The sequence below is a fragment of the Stegostoma tigrinum genome, chromosome 30 (genome assembly GCF_030684315.1).
Source record: "Stegostoma tigrinum isolate sSteTig4 chromosome 30, sSteTig4.hap1, whole genome shotgun sequence".
Taxonomy (NCBI): Eukaryota; Metazoa; Chordata; class Chondrichthyes; order Orectolobiformes; family Stegostomatidae; genus Stegostoma; species Stegostoma tigrinum.
Genome location: NC_081383.1, coordinates 21,693,101 through 21,711,927, shown reverse-complemented (window position 1 = coordinate 21,711,927; position 18,827 = coordinate 21,693,101). Strand labels below are relative to the sequence as shown.

The window sequence follows — 18,827 nt, the reverse complement described above, 5'->3', positions numbered from 1 at the left end:
GTTGAGGGGGGGTTGGCTTATGAGGAGATACTGAGTAGATTAGGATTATATTCATTGGAATTCAGAAGATTGAGGGGGAATCTTATAGAAACACAAAATTGTGAAGGGAATAGATAAGATAGAAGTAGAGAGGATGTTCCCACTGGCAGGTGAAGCTAGGACACGAAGGCATTGCCTCAAGATTAGAGGGAGCAGATTTAAGACCGCATTGAGAAGGAACTTCTTCACTCATAGGGTTGTTAATCTTGAAGTAGTTGACACTACTTCAGTAAACGTTTTTAAAGCTAAAGGTAGATTTTTTTGAACAATAAAGGAATTAAGGGATACAGTGAGAGAGTGCAGCTAAGTGGATCGGAGTCCACGAAAAGATCAGCCATGACCTTACTGAATGGCAGAGTGGGCTTGAAGGGCTGAATGGCCTACTCCTAGTTCTTATGTTCTTATATTCTAAGAGCCTAAATCCAAGTAACTTGCAGTCTCTGCTAAAAAGAACAAAAATCAGATCCCTCAAGAAATTCTAATCTCTGCTTTATGAGAATAACCCACCTTGTAAAATTGTGGTCTTTCATACTCTGAAACACTCACTTATTTGAAGATCCCTGGAATCCGTCACTTGTTTTAGTACACCCCTAGATTTTAAACCATGCCATCAAAATTACACTGCACATGACTTCTTACTCAAATCGAGCAAGTTATGATCTTCACAATTGGCCATGTCAACACTAAAATCTAATTTCTTATAAATACCACCGATGTCCTTAGTATTTTGGTGGTAGAAGACAAGAACCGTGAAGGTCATTATTATTCAAAGAAAGAATGAAACAAATCTAATGATAAATGGTAAACAGACTATTAATATTCAATACCACCATTTGATTTAGTACAAGGCCTTCCTGGACTTTGAAAAAAGGACAACACTGGCTTAAAATGTGATTACACCCATCTGACCAGAGTGAAGTCAATCCAAGGTACTCATTTAGAATAAATGAAAATCTCCATGCAGACAAGTTATCATGTTACCTAACTGAACCAGCATCAGCAGCACTGCTACCTCAGTGCCAGAGACCCAGGTTCAATTCCAGCCTCTGGCAATTGTGGGGAATTTGCACACTCTCATGTTTGGACGTGTTTGCTCTGAGTGCTCCAGTTTCCTCCCATAGTCCAAAAGATGTGCAAGTTAACTCTATTAGCCATGTTAAATTGCCCAGAACGTCAAGGGTGAGTAAAATAAGGGGTGGGTCTGGATTAAATACTCTTCAGAAGAGTTGGTGTGGATTCAATGGGCCGAATGGCCAGCTTCCAGACTGTAGGGATTCTAAGAATATTTATTTAATGATTAGATGGATCTCAGGATTAGCATTCGCTGATTGGACAGGAAGACGGGCTGATAACTATAAACAGGAACACAGGTTCTGCTGACTCTAGGAGCTGGCTTCATCCTAGTGTCAGTGTCATCTACTATGTATGTATAGATCAAGGGTGACTTGGTGATCGGATAGCAGCTTTCATGAAGTTATTTCAATTTGGACATCCCTGTTTGATTCATACTGACAGGGTTCTTTTGGATATCAAAGGGCTGTCTGTCTACAACTGTCAGCTCGGAAGGACAATGAAGCAGACATAGGAATACACAGATAGACATACATGAATGGTTGCTTTGAGCAGAAAAAGGGAAGAATAAATAAATATAATTTATAACAGCAATAAAGTGTCTTCCTTCCATTTCTTTCAAATTCAGGAACCAGAGCCCAATGAAAAAGCAAGCTCAGAACAATCAGTGGAGGATCAAATGTCATCAGCAAACTTTGTCACTTCTGAAGAAATAGTAACAATTAAAGAGATGGGACTCAGGTTATTCTCATGACAAAAAGGCTCCATGAACTTTAAATTAGAATTGCCTTGAAATTTCTAAGTATTAGGCCCCCTAACCTTTCACCCAACTTCCTTTTAGCATTGTTTCAATTTATGGTTGATGCCATATTTTTGGGCCCAGTACAAATTAAATTCTTCCTTTCTTCCAAAGAAACATCATTGGGGTCTTTTCAATTAAAATCTGTTTTATCATACCAAAAATCAGTGTGACAGCTGTGTAATACAAGAGATAGCATTTATTGCAAATGGCCCAAAAGGAGGATTAAAAAAGTCAGTCCCACTCCGTCCCATTGGGCATAACACTGGATTAAAACAGAAAATATTTTTTAAAATCTACACAGGCTGAAGATTTCCATTGGAATGCCAAAATAAAAAGAATAGTGCATTCAGTTCTGGGCAACATATTTGATAAAGGATACATTTTCAACAGGGCAATTGTAGAGGCACTAGAATGATACAGGGTAAATTATAACAGGTTACATGGAGTAATCTTATATTCCCTCAAGTTTTTTTTTAAATTCATTCAGGGACATAAGCATCTCCTACTGGGCCAGCATTCAGTGCTTATTCCGAACTGTCCCTTGAGAAGACTCTGGTGAGTTGCTACCTTGAACTGCTGCAGTCCAACTAAATTTAGGTACACCTACAATATTTTGAGAGGGGGAGTTTCAGGTTTTGGACAAATTACACTGAAGGAGCAGTGAAATATTTACCAGTCAGGGTAGTGAGTGGCTTGAAGGGAAACCATGTGGGGTTTCAAGTGTATATGTAGGTCCTTCTTGATGGGATAGATTGAAAAGTTTGGAAGGTGCTGTCAAAAGGAACCTTGGCAAATTTCTGCTGTGCATTGTGTAGATGGTGCAAACTGCTATTCTCAATTGTCTGGCTGTGGATGTGGTGCCAGGTCACGCAGGCTACTGTGTCCTGGATGGTGTCAAGCTTTTAATTGACATTGACCAGCACTCACCTGGACAGGCAGGCAGTATTGCATCACACTCCTAACCTGTGGCTTGTAGCTGTAGACAGACTTTGGGGAGTTAGAAGGTATAGGTTCCCAAACTTTGACTGACTCTTGCAGCTACAGTATTTAGTGTGGCTGTCTAGTTCAGCTTCTGGTCAATGGCAACACCCTTCATTTCTGCACTACCTCACCCAATACCATCCTGCCTCCCCTCCAAAATAACATGGTTTGATAGGAAGACATTGTGACATCAGCACTGAATCCTGTGCAGTCATGAGCAAATTTCTCTGCACGTGCCGGAGGTGTTTGGGGCCAGCACATTACAGTTGAGTTAACTGACCAACAACTACAACCATTTTTCTGCTTTGTCTTTCTTTCCCTGCTCCACCCAACCAATCCCCATTGACTTGGTTTAAAAAAAACTAAAACTGAAAGAACTGCAGATGCTGTAAATCGGGAACAGAAGGTGAAGTTTCTGGAAAAGCTCAACGAGTCTGACAGTATCTGTGAAGAGAGACAGTTAAAATTTCAGGTCCGGAGACCCTTCCTCAGAACGAACTTGAATTTTGCAAGCGCCTCTCTATGCCATATTGTGAAACTGCAGTTTTAATGTCAAAGGCAGTCAGTCAGTCATTCTCACCTGCTCTTGGTAATGAGGTTTGAACCAGGCTCAAAAGAGGTGGAGTTGAGTGACCCTGGCAGAACCTAAACTGAGCAGCGAGTAGGCGATTATTAAAACAAGTGACACTCAACTGACCTACCGTTGACCCCTTCCATCATTTTACTGATAATTGGATTTGTCTGGCATTCGCACAGGATGTATCTGGAAAATTTTCTACTTTGGATGGACACCAGTGGGATAGCTTGGCAAGGGACAGAGCTAGCTCTAGAGCACAAGTCCTCACTAATATTGCAGGAATGTCATCAGGATCCATAGACTTCACAGTATCCAGTGCCTCCAGCTGTTTGAGCATCAGGGAGTAAAACAGAATTGGCTGAAAACTCATCTGTGATGCTGCTGACCTTTGAAAGGGAGCAGAGCTGGATCATCCATTTGACGTTTCTGGCTGAACATTGTTGCGAATACTTAAGCTCTTTCTTTGCATTGACCTGCTGTGGTCCCCACCATGGAGGATTTGTGGAACCTTCTCCAGTGTTTAAATTGCCCACAACTGGAGTTGTGACTGGAGACGTGGCAGGACTGCAAAGCTCAGATCTGATCCATGGGTTGCGGACTTGCCTATCAATTGCTACCATTTGTCATTGGCAGCACTTTAGCTTTGCCAGATTGACACCCTATTCTCAAGCACGCTTGGTGCTGCTTTCGGCATGCTCTTCTGCATTCTCCATTGCAAGCATAGAGCACAATTTGTAAAGCCAACCAGTAGTTCAATTTATTATTTATGATCCCTCTTCCAAGTAAGCATTTTAAAATCATACCTTCAAAGCACTAATTTAAACAAGCTTGCATTTTTATCCCACCTTCGTGACACCTCAGTGCTCTATAATGAAATGTTTTTGAAATCTAGTCAGTTATATTGTAGTAAATCATTCAATTTGTACACAGCAGGCTCCCACAGAAAGAAATAAGAAAGTGATCAGTTTTGAACTTGCTTTTGAAATGATGCACGAATAATATATCAGCTAGAACACAAACTTCCTTTGTCTCCAAATAGTGTCATGGAATCTTGTATTCAACTGAGGAAGTGGGCTGACTCGATTTAAATGTCTCAGGATTTGCTGCGTTGAACATTGGAGTTGTCACTCAATTCTGGCTTTCTCATTTATCGTCAGGTTTTTAGTATTTATGCTAAGCTTCAGAGAAAAATACTGCATAAACTCTCACTTCATTTGGCAGCTACATAAAAAGGGGGCAACTGAATCCTTCATTAATGCTCAGTGCACTTTAATAACTGAAATCCCATCACAACAGCACTCCTTCAGTACCACACTGCAGCGACAGGCTCGATATCATGCACAGATCCTTGGGGTGGAACATGAATTCACAGGTTTCTGATTCAAAAGCAAAAGTGCTGCAGCTGACTGGAGTTCAAACAAAGGACTGCACTGAGATCCCAGCAACTGGTAACTCGTAACTTAAAAAGTCTTTGAACACAACTTTCACCTAGCTCTCACAATAAAATAAAGAGTGCTCAGCCCCCAAAATTAGTGGCTTATGAAAGAATGCACAGTAATAACATTCTTGAACACTGCTGGCATTCTAGTATACTGATGCAATATGCTAATGATAAGGAGGAACATTGCAACTAATCAATAGTATGTACATTTTGACCATTTTCATACTATAAACTGTTTTCCTATCCAAGGGAATCTGTTTAGCCAATGCAAATAGACAACACGCAAGACACAGGGTACATTTTCTGGCAAGTTGACACTCAGGGCCTTCAATATCCGAGATAAGAGTGTGGAGATGGATGAACACAGCAGGCCAAGCAGCATCTCAGGAGCACAAAAGCTGACGTTTCAGGCCTAGACCCTTCATCAGAAAAAGGGGCATGGGGAGAAGGTTCTGAAATAAATAGGGAGGGGGGGGCGCAGATTGTAGTCAGATAAAAGGAAAAGATAGGTGGGGAGGAGACAGACTGGTCAAAAAAGAGGCAGGGATGGAGCCAGTAAAAGGTGAGTGTAGGTGGGGAGGTAGGGAGGGGATAGGTCAGTCCAGGGAGGATGGATGGGTCAAGGGGGCGGGATGAGGTTAGTAGGTAGGAAATGGAGGTGCGGCTTGAGGTGGGAGGAGGGGACAGGTGAGTGGAAGAACAGGTTAGGAGGTGGGGATGAGCTGGACTGGTTTTGGTATGCAGTGGCGGGGGGGGGGCAAGAGGGGAGGGGGACGAGACTTTGAAGCTTGTGAAATCCACATTGATACCTTTGGGCTGCAGGGTTCCCATTCCTGCAACCTTCGAGTGGCATCATTGTGGCACTGTAGGAGGCCCAAAATGGACATGCCGTCTAAAACAGGAAGTGGGGGGGGGGGGGGGGGAAAGAAAGAGTTGAAATGGTTCATGACTGCGTGATGCAGTTGTTTAGTACTAACCAAACATAGGTGTTCTGCAAAGCAGACCCCAAGCCTCTGCTTGGTTTCCCCGATGTAGAGGAGTCCACAACAGGAACAGCAGATGCAGATACCACATTGGCAGTTGTGCAGGTGAACATCAGCTCGATGTGGAAAGTCTTCTGCGGGCCTGGGATGGGGGTGTGGGAGGTGGTATGGGGCAGGTGTAGCACTTCCTGCGGTTGCAGGGGAAGGTGCCAGGTGTGGTGGAGTTGGAGGGCAGTGAGGAGCAGACAAGGAGTCACGGAGACAGTGGACCCTCCAGAAAGCAGACAAGGGTGGGGATAGAAAGAGGTCTTTGGGTGATGGGGTCAGATTGCAGAAGTGTCAGAGGATGATGCATCGGATCAGGAGGTTGGTGCAGTGGTATGAGGATGAGGGGGATTCTCTTTTGGCAGTTATTGCAGGGATGGGGTGCGAGGGATGAGTTGCGGGAAATGCTGGAGCCACAGTCAAGGGCATTCTTAACCACTGAGGTGGGGGTGGGGGGGGGGGTAGAAAGAAAGAGGTTTGATGTTGCAGTCCTTAATAAACAAGGACATCTGGAGATGTATGAGTAGAATACCTCCCCACCTACATTCACCTTTACTGACTCCATCCCCACATCTTTGGCAGTTATGTCTCGTCTCCACCTATCTTCTCCTCTTGCCATCTCTGAGCCACCTCCCCGTCTCTCCCTACTTCAGAGCCCCCTCCCCCTTTTGTGAAGGGTCTTGGCCCAAAACATCAGCTTTTGTGCTCTTGAGATGCTGCGTGGCCTGCTGCGTTCATCCAGCTCCACAGTGTGTTATCTTGGATTCTCCAGCATCTGCAGTTCTCATTACCCCTTCAACATCTTGGACTCCTTGCAGACCCACAAAAAAAAAAGCAGCTCCCTCATCTTGCAGCTTCAAAGGGTCTAACAAAATGTTAACCTGTGTTTACTCTTGATAAATGCTGATAAACACAGCTGTGTTTCTGGACTATTATTTACTTTTATAAATTCCACACTTCTCGTATTCACAGAGACATGATTCACACACTCAAGTTGCTGCATCATGTAAATTTATTGCCATCAAGTTAAGATAAGTTGAACACCTTTGCAAGAACCCAGCATTTTATTTTTAATGTTGTTGATTTCTAGAGACTTGATTTCACAGTTTGATGGATTCTATTTGGTTAGCTGCTCATTGCACTTTGCTTTCGAGGCAAAGTGATTCAACAATATATTTACACCCACTGCCAGCAACTACAAATCAGCTGCGAGAGAAAGAACACACATCTAGGAGTATATTGTTCCCTCAGTACCTCTCAAAGCAAACTTCGTCCGCAGTGTACCACAGATAATGGATTCTCCAGCATCTGCAGTTCCCAAGATAATAAAGTGTGAAGCTGGATGAACACAGCAGCAGCAGATGCTGCTTGGCCTGCTGTGTTCATCCAGCTTCACACTTTATTATCTTTCTTCCACAGTGTATATGCAATTTGCATTTAAAATGTTATTGCACTAGGTGATAAAGTCAGGGTAGCTCAAATCCAAAAGATTACTTTAAAGGTAACATACTGTATTTTGAAAACTGTACTTTGATTTACTACTGACACTGAATTAAAATTAACCAGCTACATATGGCCTACTTCCCCACTTTATGCACTATTATCCAAACAGCTTTAGAAGGCCAAATGGTTACCAAACTTCATAGAATCACAAAATCTCTAGTGTGGAAACAGACCATTCAGCTTATCAAGTCCACAAGGACCCACCAAAGAGCATCCCACACAGACCCATCCCATCCCTGTAACCTTGCATTTCCCATGGCTAACCCATCTCATCTGCACACCGATGGAGAGTGGGAGGTAACTACAGCACTCTGAGGAAACCCATGCAGGCACAGGAGAATGTTCAAACTTAGTCACTTGAGGATGGAATTGAATCCAGCATCCCCGGCACTGTGAGGTAGCACTGCTAACCACTGAGCCACCATGCCACCCCATGTATAGCGTAGATAATCCATTTGGAGGACATTTATTCAAATATAACAGGCTCTAACCAGCTGTGGCAGGCCACTCAGTCACATACCATTAAACAGACTTGGTGTGTTTGCGTTTTTCAACTGTCTGAGGCATACTGCTGAAAGACAGCCAGTGAAATGAACAGGGGGCAAGCAATTATATATTTCCTTAAATCAGATTCAAGGATAGCCACTAGTCAGATTCAGCTAATTTAGAATTCAATAAACTAGCTCCTTTATTCAGCATTATACAAGAATAAGGGCAGCAGTTGGGAAAATAACCTCCATTTCTTCGTCATATACACAGTACCTTAAATCACTTTGAATGTTTGTTCATACATGGCAAGACAAAGTGCAGAATGCACAATTTTTTGTGCACTTGAAAACAGACTACAGAATTCTAATTATGCAGGAGAATCATTGAATTCCGACAGCATGGAAACAGGCCCTTCAGCCCAACAAGTCCACACCGACCCTTGGATCATCCCACCCAGACCGATCCCCCTACAACCCACACACTCCCCTGAACACTACAGGCAATTTAGCCTGGCCAATCCACCTAGCCTGCACATCTTTGGATTGTGGGAGGAAACTGGCACACCCGGAGGAAACCCACACAGACAGAGCACGTGCAAACTTTGCACAAATAGTCGCGAGACGCTGGAATTGAACCTGGGCCCCTCGCACTAAGAGAGGGTGCAGTGCTAACCACTGAGCCACCGTGCCACCCCACTGACTCTAGTACCTAGTGTCTGTGCAGGGGCAAGCTGTCACCTTTTCCTCTTCCTACCCAACCACCCCCACCCCCCCAACAAATATTGCAGCTAACCAGTGCCTGCATCAGATTTCCGGGACACACACGGACCTCCTGCTTCACCTGCACATCACTAAATCTATTGTCTTGTTTTGCTTCTTTTGCAAGAGGAAACAGCTTCCCTCTATCTACACCAGCCCACCTACTCTCCATTTTGAAAAACTACAATTGGATCTCCTCCTCAACCTTCTCTCCAGAGAGAAAAGATTCCTAGCTTCTTCAATCTATCTGCAGAGTTGAAGTTTCTCATGCCTGGAACCGTACTAGTAAACTGCTTCTGCAGTTTCTCCAATATATTCACACATTTTCTATAATGTTTGACCGACAATTGTAGACAAGAATCTTGCAAGACCTCAACATTAAGTTCAAGCTCATTTTGCTGTTATACTCGAGGTCAGAATAATAAAGCAGTTTCTTGGATATTTTTATTGCATTCTTCACCTGTCCAGCCACATTCAATGTTCTATGTACATACATCCCCAGATCTCGCTACTCCCTCATCTCCCATAAGATTGTACCCCTTACTTTGTGTTATTTTTCAGTGTTCTTCTGACCAAAGTACCTCACACCTCAATACCAAAGAGGTATAGGCAATTATTAGATAAACATGTACATCAAGTAGATCTCAGTTTATTACATATGTGCATCCATGGTATGGTCACCTATAACACAGCCAATGTTGCTGCAATAGTTATATCTGTGATTAAGTTAGTGTTCCCCAATGGACACGTCTGGGTTAAACCACCAAAATCTGGGGTGCAAGGAGTCTAAATGACTTCAAATCAATGCAAGACCTCCTTTACCAAAAGTTCTTCACATTCAATGTGGACACCTTGCCAGTTCCACTCCCACCCCCTTTCCCACCTTGATGGATCACTCCACACATGCCAACTTTTCTATTGGCTTCATGTTTTCACTTATTTGCTTCTTAACCCTGATCTCATTTCCCTGCTGTTCTTTTAGCTTTAAAGAATTTCAGCACATTATATGCATGCTTCTTCTTGCAGGCAACTAAGGTTACTTTATAGAATTTAGATCTAATTTAAAAACAGCTTTCCTTAAGCAGGTTCAGAGTTTTAACTGCGTTCAAAAAGATTTTGATACTGTAAAGATAAAAAATAAATCAGCTTTCTGCTAGCAGGAAGGCAAGTAACCAAAAAGGCCATCGGAGATTGCTGAAAATGATGATAATGTCTTCTAACCAACTTGCATTGGAACAGGACCACAAGAGATAGGAGTTGAATTAGGCCACTGGGCCCTTCGAATCTGCTCCACCATTTGATCACGGTTGGTATGTTTCTGAACAACATTCTCCTGCCTTCTCCTCATAACCTTTGATTCCCTTAATAAGAAGCTGTGTTAAAGATTCTCAATGATTTAGTCTCCACAGCCTTTTGCTGCAATGTAGTTTACAGATTAACTACCATCTGGCTGAAGAAATTCCTCATCTCAGTTCTAAAGGGTCATCCTTTCATTCAGAGGCTGTGTATTCAGGTCCTAGCCTCTCCTCCATGGAGATTCTGTCTGAGCATTCAGAGTTTCAATCTCAATGCAAGACCCCCTTTACCAAAAGGTTCTTCACATTCAACATGGACACCTTTGTAGCTTTGCCCCCACTTCTACCCGTGAACCCAGAATCCTCACCTGTCCCTCATAGGACAAGTCCTTCATTCCTGGGATCATTCTCAAACCTCCTTTGAAACACCTCCTTAGCCAGCATATCCTTTTAGATAGAGCACATTTCAGCTCTCAATATTCCAAATAAGGTTTTGCCCAGAACCTTAAAACAGCCTCAACTGTACTTCTCTGTATGTGTTTTCTAGCCCTCTTGAAATGAATGCTAGCACTGTACTTGCCTCCCTAATACTGATTGAGCATGCATGTTAACCTTGAGTCCTAAAATAGGAATCCCAAGACCCTTTGCGCTTCAGACTTCTGAAGCCTTTCCCCATTTAGGAAGTAGTCTATACCTCTATTCTTCCCACCCAACCACATCACCTCACTTTCCCACATTATATTCCATCTGCCACTGTTTTGACCACTCCTAGCCTGTCCAATTTCTTCTGCAGCCTCTGTTTCCTCAACACACATGCCTCCTCCATCTTTATCATCTGTAAACTTAGCAACAATGCCTTCAATTCATTCATCTAGATCATTAGTATATAACATGAACAGCTGTGGTCCCAATACTGACCATAGCAGAATTCCATTAGTCACCAAGCTGCCATCCTGAAAAAGACTCCCCTATTCCCATTCTGCCTTCTGCCAGTTAGCCAATCCTCTATCCACACTATTACCCTGTCCCTAACACCACAGACTCTTAGCTTATTTAACAGCCTCCTACACATATCCTCATTAGCGACCTTCTGAAAATCCAAAAATATCATGTCCACTGGCTGTCCTTTGTCTAACTTACTAAAAAGAATTCAAACAGCTTTGTCAGGCAACATTATCTGGAATACATAGCTGTGAAAGACAGTGGTAGCAGATTCAACCACAAGATTTGAGAAAATTCAATAATATGATCATCAAGGAAACTAAGATGAAAAGAGGGGAGGGTGCAAATTATTGGAAAAAGACCTTTCCAAAATCTGGCACAGGATTCTGTGCAAGTTCTCAACCAACCAAATGGATAAGTAAATAGACAAGTTGAATTGCCTTAGTTTCAAATGGCAGATATCAACTTGGCCATTCCTGTCAAAAATAAAGCAGATTGGTAAGCAAAAAGAAAAAACTCATCACATTTTTGTTCTTGATTCCAGTTTGAAGTCTGTTTTTGTTGCAAGCAAGCTTCCATTCACTCACTTGTTGGCCACACGAACAGCATCATAAGCACATCTGAGATCTTCCTCAGACATCTTATGTCCATTTTTGGGTAATCCAAAGAGGTCAGCCATTGTAGCCTGTGAACAGATAACCACAGAACACAGATGTTAAAGCTTCAGGATGACAACCCCCTTCCCTTGCTAACAGAATCTTCAAGCAAGAAATATGCACGCAACAATAAATTTTATCTTGCCGTCATCTTTAGAAATATCTCATTTCTACACTTGTATCTGTATTTTAGCTAAATGACTTCAAAACTCAGTAACATGAGAGAATGGCAGTCTAACAAATTAACCTCAATTGTGATTAAAATTCAGCTTTGATGTAGCAAGCTTTTAAATTGGAACATTCAAATAGATAACCCAGGTTAAATGTGCTGTATAAATTTGCAGCTCATGGACCATTGAGGAGATGCCTGGCACAGTTATGACAACATGCAGTTTCACATCTCCAGCCCTGAAGTTGTATGAAGTAGTGCAAAGAGTTGCCAAGCAACAGCCACTTCCTCAGAAAAAGGATACAAGCTGATGTCAAATTTCTACCAAATATATTCAGTTTAATTTTGAACTGCATGGGAAGTTAGCAAAACAAATCTACGTGCAAAGGTCAAGTCTGAAGTTGGTGGTCAGTCAACATCTTTGTTCTGTTCCAAAGTCTGCCATAAACAAGCTGCAAAATCAATGTCCTTGAAGATATTACTTTCTGTCATTGCTGAGACCTATATGCTATCAGAAAAAGGAAGCCATTGAATTGACAGCTTCAGATACACTTTGGAGCACAATTTAAATCTACACTATGCATTTTCCTCTACAAAGAGCAGTCTAAGCTATCCACAACATGGTTGTAAAGGAACAGTGCACAAATTGCAAACAAAGTGTAAAGAAATTAGCTCAATGGAAGGAAACATGGCTTGCTTAGCATCAGCAACATCCCCTTTCTCTCCTCTACACATTGCTGCCACCCCCACCCATTTTTTTTTCCGCCCTTTATTCATTCACAGGATGAGGGAGTCACCATCCAGGCAGCATTTATCGTTCAACAGGCAGTTAAAATCAACCACATTTCTGTTGGCCTGGAGTCACATGTAGACCAGACCAGTAAGGAAAGGATGGCAGTTTCCTTCCCAAAGGCCATTAGCAAACCAGGTGGGGGTTTCCCAACAATTGGCAGTGGCTTCATAGTCATCCTTACGCTCTTCATTCCAGACATTCATTGAATTCAAATTCAGCCTTAGCGGGATTTGAACCGGATCCCCAGAACATTATCTGGGTCTCTGGATAATCAGTCCAGCGATAATACCACTAAACCATCACCTCCCCATTTGCAGTCAAAGCAACTGTCAACAAATCAAAAACAAACTGGTGGGAATTCTGCAGAATTTCATGTTTTATACACTACTGACCTTATTTTTCATAGCATCAATCTCCTTTTCTGCCATAACGAGCTGAGATTTTAGCCAAATCTGCTCCTCTTTCAGAACTCCAATTTCTTCGTTGGCAGTTGAGAGCTGCTTCAGACTGGAGTCAGCATCTTTCTGCTTTCTGGTATCACTTGCAGTAGAATTATCAGCAAAGTCTTTCCTTAGCTGATCAAGTTCATTTTTCAACTTGTGGTTTTCATGCTCAAGTTCTTGATACTAGTAAACATGGAAATATTATCAGCTCAATGTTAACATTGTAGTGAGCAATAAGGAATTTTCAGTGACTGGAAAATGGGACACCTTTGAAAATGAGATAATGAGTGTCCAGAGACAGCATGTTCCTGTTAGTGAAAGGGAACAGCTGGTGGATGTGGGGAATGTTGGATGACTGGAGGAATTGAGGTTTTGGTCAAGAATAAGAAGGAAGCATATATGTCAGGTACTGACAGCAGAAAGAAAGAGTTATTCCCTAGAAGAGCACAAGGGCAGGAGGGGTATACTTCATAGAGGAAAATCAGGAGGGTAAAAGAAACATGAGATAGCTTTGGCAAATTGGTTAAGAAGCCAAAAGGGACTCGACAAATACATTAGAGGACAAATGGGTAACTAAGGATGAGAATAGGGCCCCTTAAAGATCAGCAAGGCCACCTATGTGTAGAACCACAGGAGATGGGGGTGCTAATGAGTACTGTGCATCAGTGTTTACGGTGAAGATAATATGGAAATTATTGAATGTGGGAAGAGGTAGCGACATCTTGAAAAATGCCCATTTTACAGAGGTGGTGATGATGCTGGATGGCTTAAAACACAAGAGGTAGATAAATCCCTGGGACCTGATCAGGTGTACACTAGAACTCAGAAGCCGGAGAAGTGATTGCTGGGCCCCCTGCCGAGGTATTTCTATCATTGATAGCCATAGACAAGGTGCAAGACGACTGGGAGGTTGGCTAATGCAGTGCCATAAATGTAAGAAAGGTGTTAAAGAAAAACCAGGGAACTATAGAGTGGTAAGCCAGTCAATGCTGGACAAGTTGTTGGAGGGAATCCTGAGAGGCAGGATTTACGTGCATTTGAAAAGGCAAGAACTGATTAGGGATAATCAACGTGGCTTTGTGCAAGGGAAATTGTCTCTCACTTAAGTTTTTGAAGAACTAATGCAGAGGGATGGTGAGCATAGAGAGACCAAGTACGTGGATTTCCACAAGGCGCTTGACAAAGGATCCTTATGGTAGACTGGTTAGAACTCAGATTACAGAGAGAACTAGCCATGTGGATGCAGAACTGGCTCAAAAAGGTAGAAGAAAAGGTGGCAGTGGAGGGTTGTTTTTCTAGACTGAAGGCTTGGTGACCTGCAGTGTGCCATATGGATCAGTGCTGGGCCTACTGCTTTTCATCATTTATATAAAAATGCTTTGGATGTGAACAGAGATATGGTTAGTAAGTTTGCAGATGACACTAAAATTGGAGATGTAATGGACACTGAAGGAGGTTACCTCTGAATACAACAGGACAATGGGCCAAGCTGCAGATGGAATTTAAATTTAGATAAAATAAATCTTCAGAAACTGTTAATCATTTTAGCAATTATGACAACTGGTCAATACTTTAACAAAAAGGTTCATGATTCAGTTTTAAAATTCAAACTTAATTGCATTTACACCTAGACAATTAAAAAAACTATATTACCTTAATCATGCTACATGTCTCTCCAATATCAGCATCTCTCATTTCATTTTCCTATTAAAATAAGCATACTATGTCACAAATGACACAGGTGAATGGAATAAATAGTTTAACAGATAGATAAATCTATTTATCACTGGCCTAAGTTGAGGTGGTACAGGACAGCAACTGCAAGTGATATAGCCTGGTTACATCCAAAAAGAATTAAAAGGCAATATTTGCCAACATTAAAAAGCAGGAGTGAAAGAGATTGTACTTCAAAAAAATGCATATGGACCAAGTGTAAATAAACATTTAATAAATTGTTTGGAAAAAAGAGCTAAAGATCAAAAATCAAAACTGAAAGAAATAGTTAATTAAACCAACATTAACATTTTGTAATTACATATAAACTTAATAGAATTCACCACTGCACAAGAGCTTTGCAAAACAACACTGATATTGTTATAAGATAATAAAATGTGAGGCTGGATGAACACAGCAGGCCAAGCAGCATCTCAGGAGCACAAAAGCTGACGTTTCTGGCCTAGACCCATCAGAGAGGGGGATGGGGAGAGGGAACTGGAATAAATAGGGAGAGAGGGGGAGGCGGACCGAAGATGGAGAGTAAAGAAGATAGGTGGAGAGTGTATAGGTGGGGAGGTAGGGAGGGGATAGGTCAGTCCAGGGAAGACGCACAGGTCAAGGAGGTGGGATGAGGTTAGTAGGTAGATGGGGGTGCGGCTTGGGGTGGGAGGAAGGGATGGGTGAGAGGAAGAACCGGTTAGGGAGGCAGAGACAGGTTGGACTGGTTTTGGGATGCAGTGGGTGGCGCGGTTGGGGGGGGGGGGGGGGGGGGGGAGGAGAAGAGAGAGAGGAGACGAGCTGGCCTGGTTGTGTGGTGCGGTTGGGGGAGGGGACGAACTGGGCTGGTTTAAGGATGCAGTAGGGGAAGGGGAGATTATGAAACTGGTGAAGTCCACATTGATACCATTAGGCTGCAGGGTTCCCAGGTGGAATATGAGTTGCTGTTCCTGCAACCTTCGGGTGGCATCATTGTGGCACTGCAGGAGGCCCATGATGGACATGTCATCTGAGGAATGGGAGGGGGAGTGGAAATGGTTTGTGACTGGGAGGTGCAGTTGTTTATTGCGAACTGAGCGGAGGTGTTCTGCAAAGCGGTCTCCAAGCCTCCGCTTGGTTTCCCCAATGTAGAGGAAGCCGCACCGGGTACAATGGATGCAATATACCAGATGTGCAGGTGAACCTCTGCTTAACGTGGAATGTCATCTTGGGGCCTGGGATAGGGGTGAGGGAGGTGGTGTGGGGGCAAGAGTAGCATTTCCTGCGGTTGCACGGGAAGGTGCTGGGTGTGGTGGGGTTGGAGGGCAGCGTGGAGCAAACAAGGGAGTCACGGAGAGAGTGGTCTCTCCGGAAAGCAGACAGGGGTGGGAATGGAAAAATGTCTTGGGTGGTGGGGTCGGATTGTAAATGGCGAAAGTGTCGGAGGTCACCAACTCAAATGGACTTTGACATTAAAAAAAAACACTTGACAAAACAAACTGAAGTCCATCTAAATATATTAAAATCCAAATTTCAGGGGGAGGGGTGGGCATCAGAAGGCAAGAGACATGCTTTGGAATGGTATGGGAGGCAAAAAAGCCAGTTGAGTTTAAGCAGATGAAGTGATACAGTTGCAGAATCAGATGATATCACGGGAGGTGGTCAGAAGCTTGTGTCTTTATCAAGTATGACGTCAAATTTTCAACAGTCTTACCAGGAAGATAAATAAGTCAGTGGTTACAAAGTAAACATAGCATTTGTCTTCCAAATATTTAACTGAAGCAAGCTTATCCATTGAATATTAGATGACAATATAGAGACAATGGAGTTGCTGGCGAAAGGAGTATTCTCACCACGTGTAAAGATTACACTGTTGTTAGAAGCTGCCAACAGGTAGCATGCAGACGTACATATTGATCTTCTGGGAACAATAAAGCTTCTTTCTTTTATAAAGCTGTAGGAGCTCTTGTCAATTCAGTTTCATAAAATGACTTTCACCCTCCATTAGCTTTTCAGTCATCTGCTACTGGTTCCCAAAAAAATTCCCAATCCTCTGGCCTGCCACCAGTTTGCACCACTTTGTATACCTTCACTTTTGATTGCATGCTTTCCCAGAGCACCTGTCTTTATCTCAGGTGGCTCTTCCTTATCATTATGGAGTACTTGTTTAAATGCCTACCACAGCATATCTACTGATCTCTTTCTCTATTATTTCACAGTCCCTTTGGCTCAGGGTTCCCTACTGCACTAATCTATCAACTTGGGCACTGAACTCATTTCACTCTTCCATTCTAGTGGAAATGCAAATACTGGTTGAAGCAAATTAAGTTGCACAAATGAAATTCTTGCATGCATCAGTAGGTTCAAGTAACTCATCTGCACATTGAAAACATGCAAATAGTTAAGTGGTTAGGTGCCAATCCATTGAAGACAATTTTCTCATGAAATCTAAAGAATATTTGACAGAACAAGATATAGCACAGATCTCATGGCTACACTACTTGGGTATATATGATGCCAAAATGAACTTAATTGCACAAGTTCAGAAGTCAAACAAGTACTGATTCATACAGGGGCAGGTCTGTAACACCACGATATAGAACTGTAGTGCACATGTCTGTGGCTTCCTGGAGTAGCACGTTGGCAAATAAACATTGATGAACAGAGTCTATGGCTAACCAATCAGCACTCCCCTCTCATGCAGTATAAATGTTTTTTTTGAATTGGTAATGTTGTCTTCAAAAGAGATTCAAAACTATTGATAAAGACAGAAAATTATTCAAACTAGAGGAGTGAAATAGGATAATGCAGGCAGGAAGTGGAATAAAAAACTGCAGGGAAAAGTTCAGGTCTGGCGGCATTCGATGAGAGAAAGCTGATTTAAAATGTTGAGGCCAGTGACGACTGTTTGTAGCTAGGAAAAGGTTGGTATATGCGCTGAAGACGGAGTGTTGGTTGGGGAGGGAGAGCGTGAGAGAGCAGGAGAACGATTAGAGGAGAGCATGAAACCACATGAGCGCAAAACAGTTAGGCAAGTAAACAGCTAAGAGTTTATCTGGGGAAACTGATAACTGTTAACGTTAATGGGAACCATGTGCAATAGCTTGTTTGTGGTAGTAGCTTAAGAGATGACAAGGCCTGGTGCATGGGGGAAGTGGGGGAAGGCGTTCAAGTCCAGAAGTTGTTGATCTCTAATCAAGTCCAGAAGGCTTCGGGGTTCCCAAGTGAAAGGTGTTCTTGCACTGAGCCACGTTACAGCACTGCAGCAAGACGAGAGAGATGTTAGCCAAGAAACAAATGGTGTGTGTTGAAGTGGCAGGCAACAAGTTGAGGGTGTTCTGTAAAGTGGTGACCGATGTCTGTGCTTCATCTCTGATGCAGATGAGACTGTGAGCAGCAAATCTAGTGGACTACAATCGAGTGAATTGCTGCATCAGCTGAAGGTGTTGGAACCATTGGACAGCAAAGAGGGAAGCAGTAAATTGACAGCTGTTACACCTTCTGCGATTGCAACAGAGGGTGCCATTGGGATATTGGGGGGAGGAGTTAGTAATGAAGGAGGAGTGGACAAAACTGTTCCAGAACATTCCCACTGGAGAGCATCCCACTGGAGGTGGCAGAAACAGATGCTAATGATCCTCTGGATGTGGATGCTGGTGGGATGGTAGATAAGGACAAGGGGGAACCTATCGTTGTCGTAAGGAGTGGGGGAAGAGAGCCGAAGTGTGGGAATGGGTCACATCTGGCTAAGGGCCCGATCAACCATGGTGGCAGGGAATCCTTGGATGAGGCAGGTGGGCATTTCAGAGGGCCCCCTTTTGAAGGTGGCATCACACAGATGCAACAGAGGAATAGGAAAATGGAACAGAGTCTTTACAAGAACCAAGGTGTGAGGACGTATAAATCAATCAAAAAGGTAACTGTGGGAGTCGGAGTTTATAGTGGATTAGTGGCCAGCTTACCGCAGATATGAGAACTGAATATCAAGCAAGGGAAGGGAGGGGTCAGATGGACCAGGTTAAGGTGACAGCAGGGTGGAAAATGGAAGCAAAATAGATACATTTTTCCAATTCCAGATGACCTGGCGGGGGAGGGGGGGAAGCAACATTAGTGCGGTTGAGAAAGCTGAGTGTTGCAGGTGGGAGAGT

General features: G+C 42.9%; 1 protein-coding gene across 1 annotated transcript in view; it reads right to left on the bottom strand.

Annotated features, from left to right (window-relative positions):
* The window catches only part of LOC125465649 (unconventional myosin-Vb-like), a 139,038-nt gene that overhangs the window by 26,155 nt on the left and 94,056 nt on the right, over window positions 1-18,827 (bottom strand). Inside the window, exons 25-27 of the mRNA XM_059638583.1 lie at window positions 14,641-14,691; window positions 12,937-13,170; window positions 11,514-11,611 (exon numbers count right to left, since the gene is read on the bottom strand). Of these exons, the coding sequence (XP_059494566.1) occupies window positions 11,514-11,611; window positions 12,937-13,170; window positions 14,641-14,691 (383 nt within the window). The remainder of the gene's footprint in view (window positions 1-11,513; window positions 11,612-12,936; window positions 13,171-14,640; window positions 14,692-18,827) is intronic.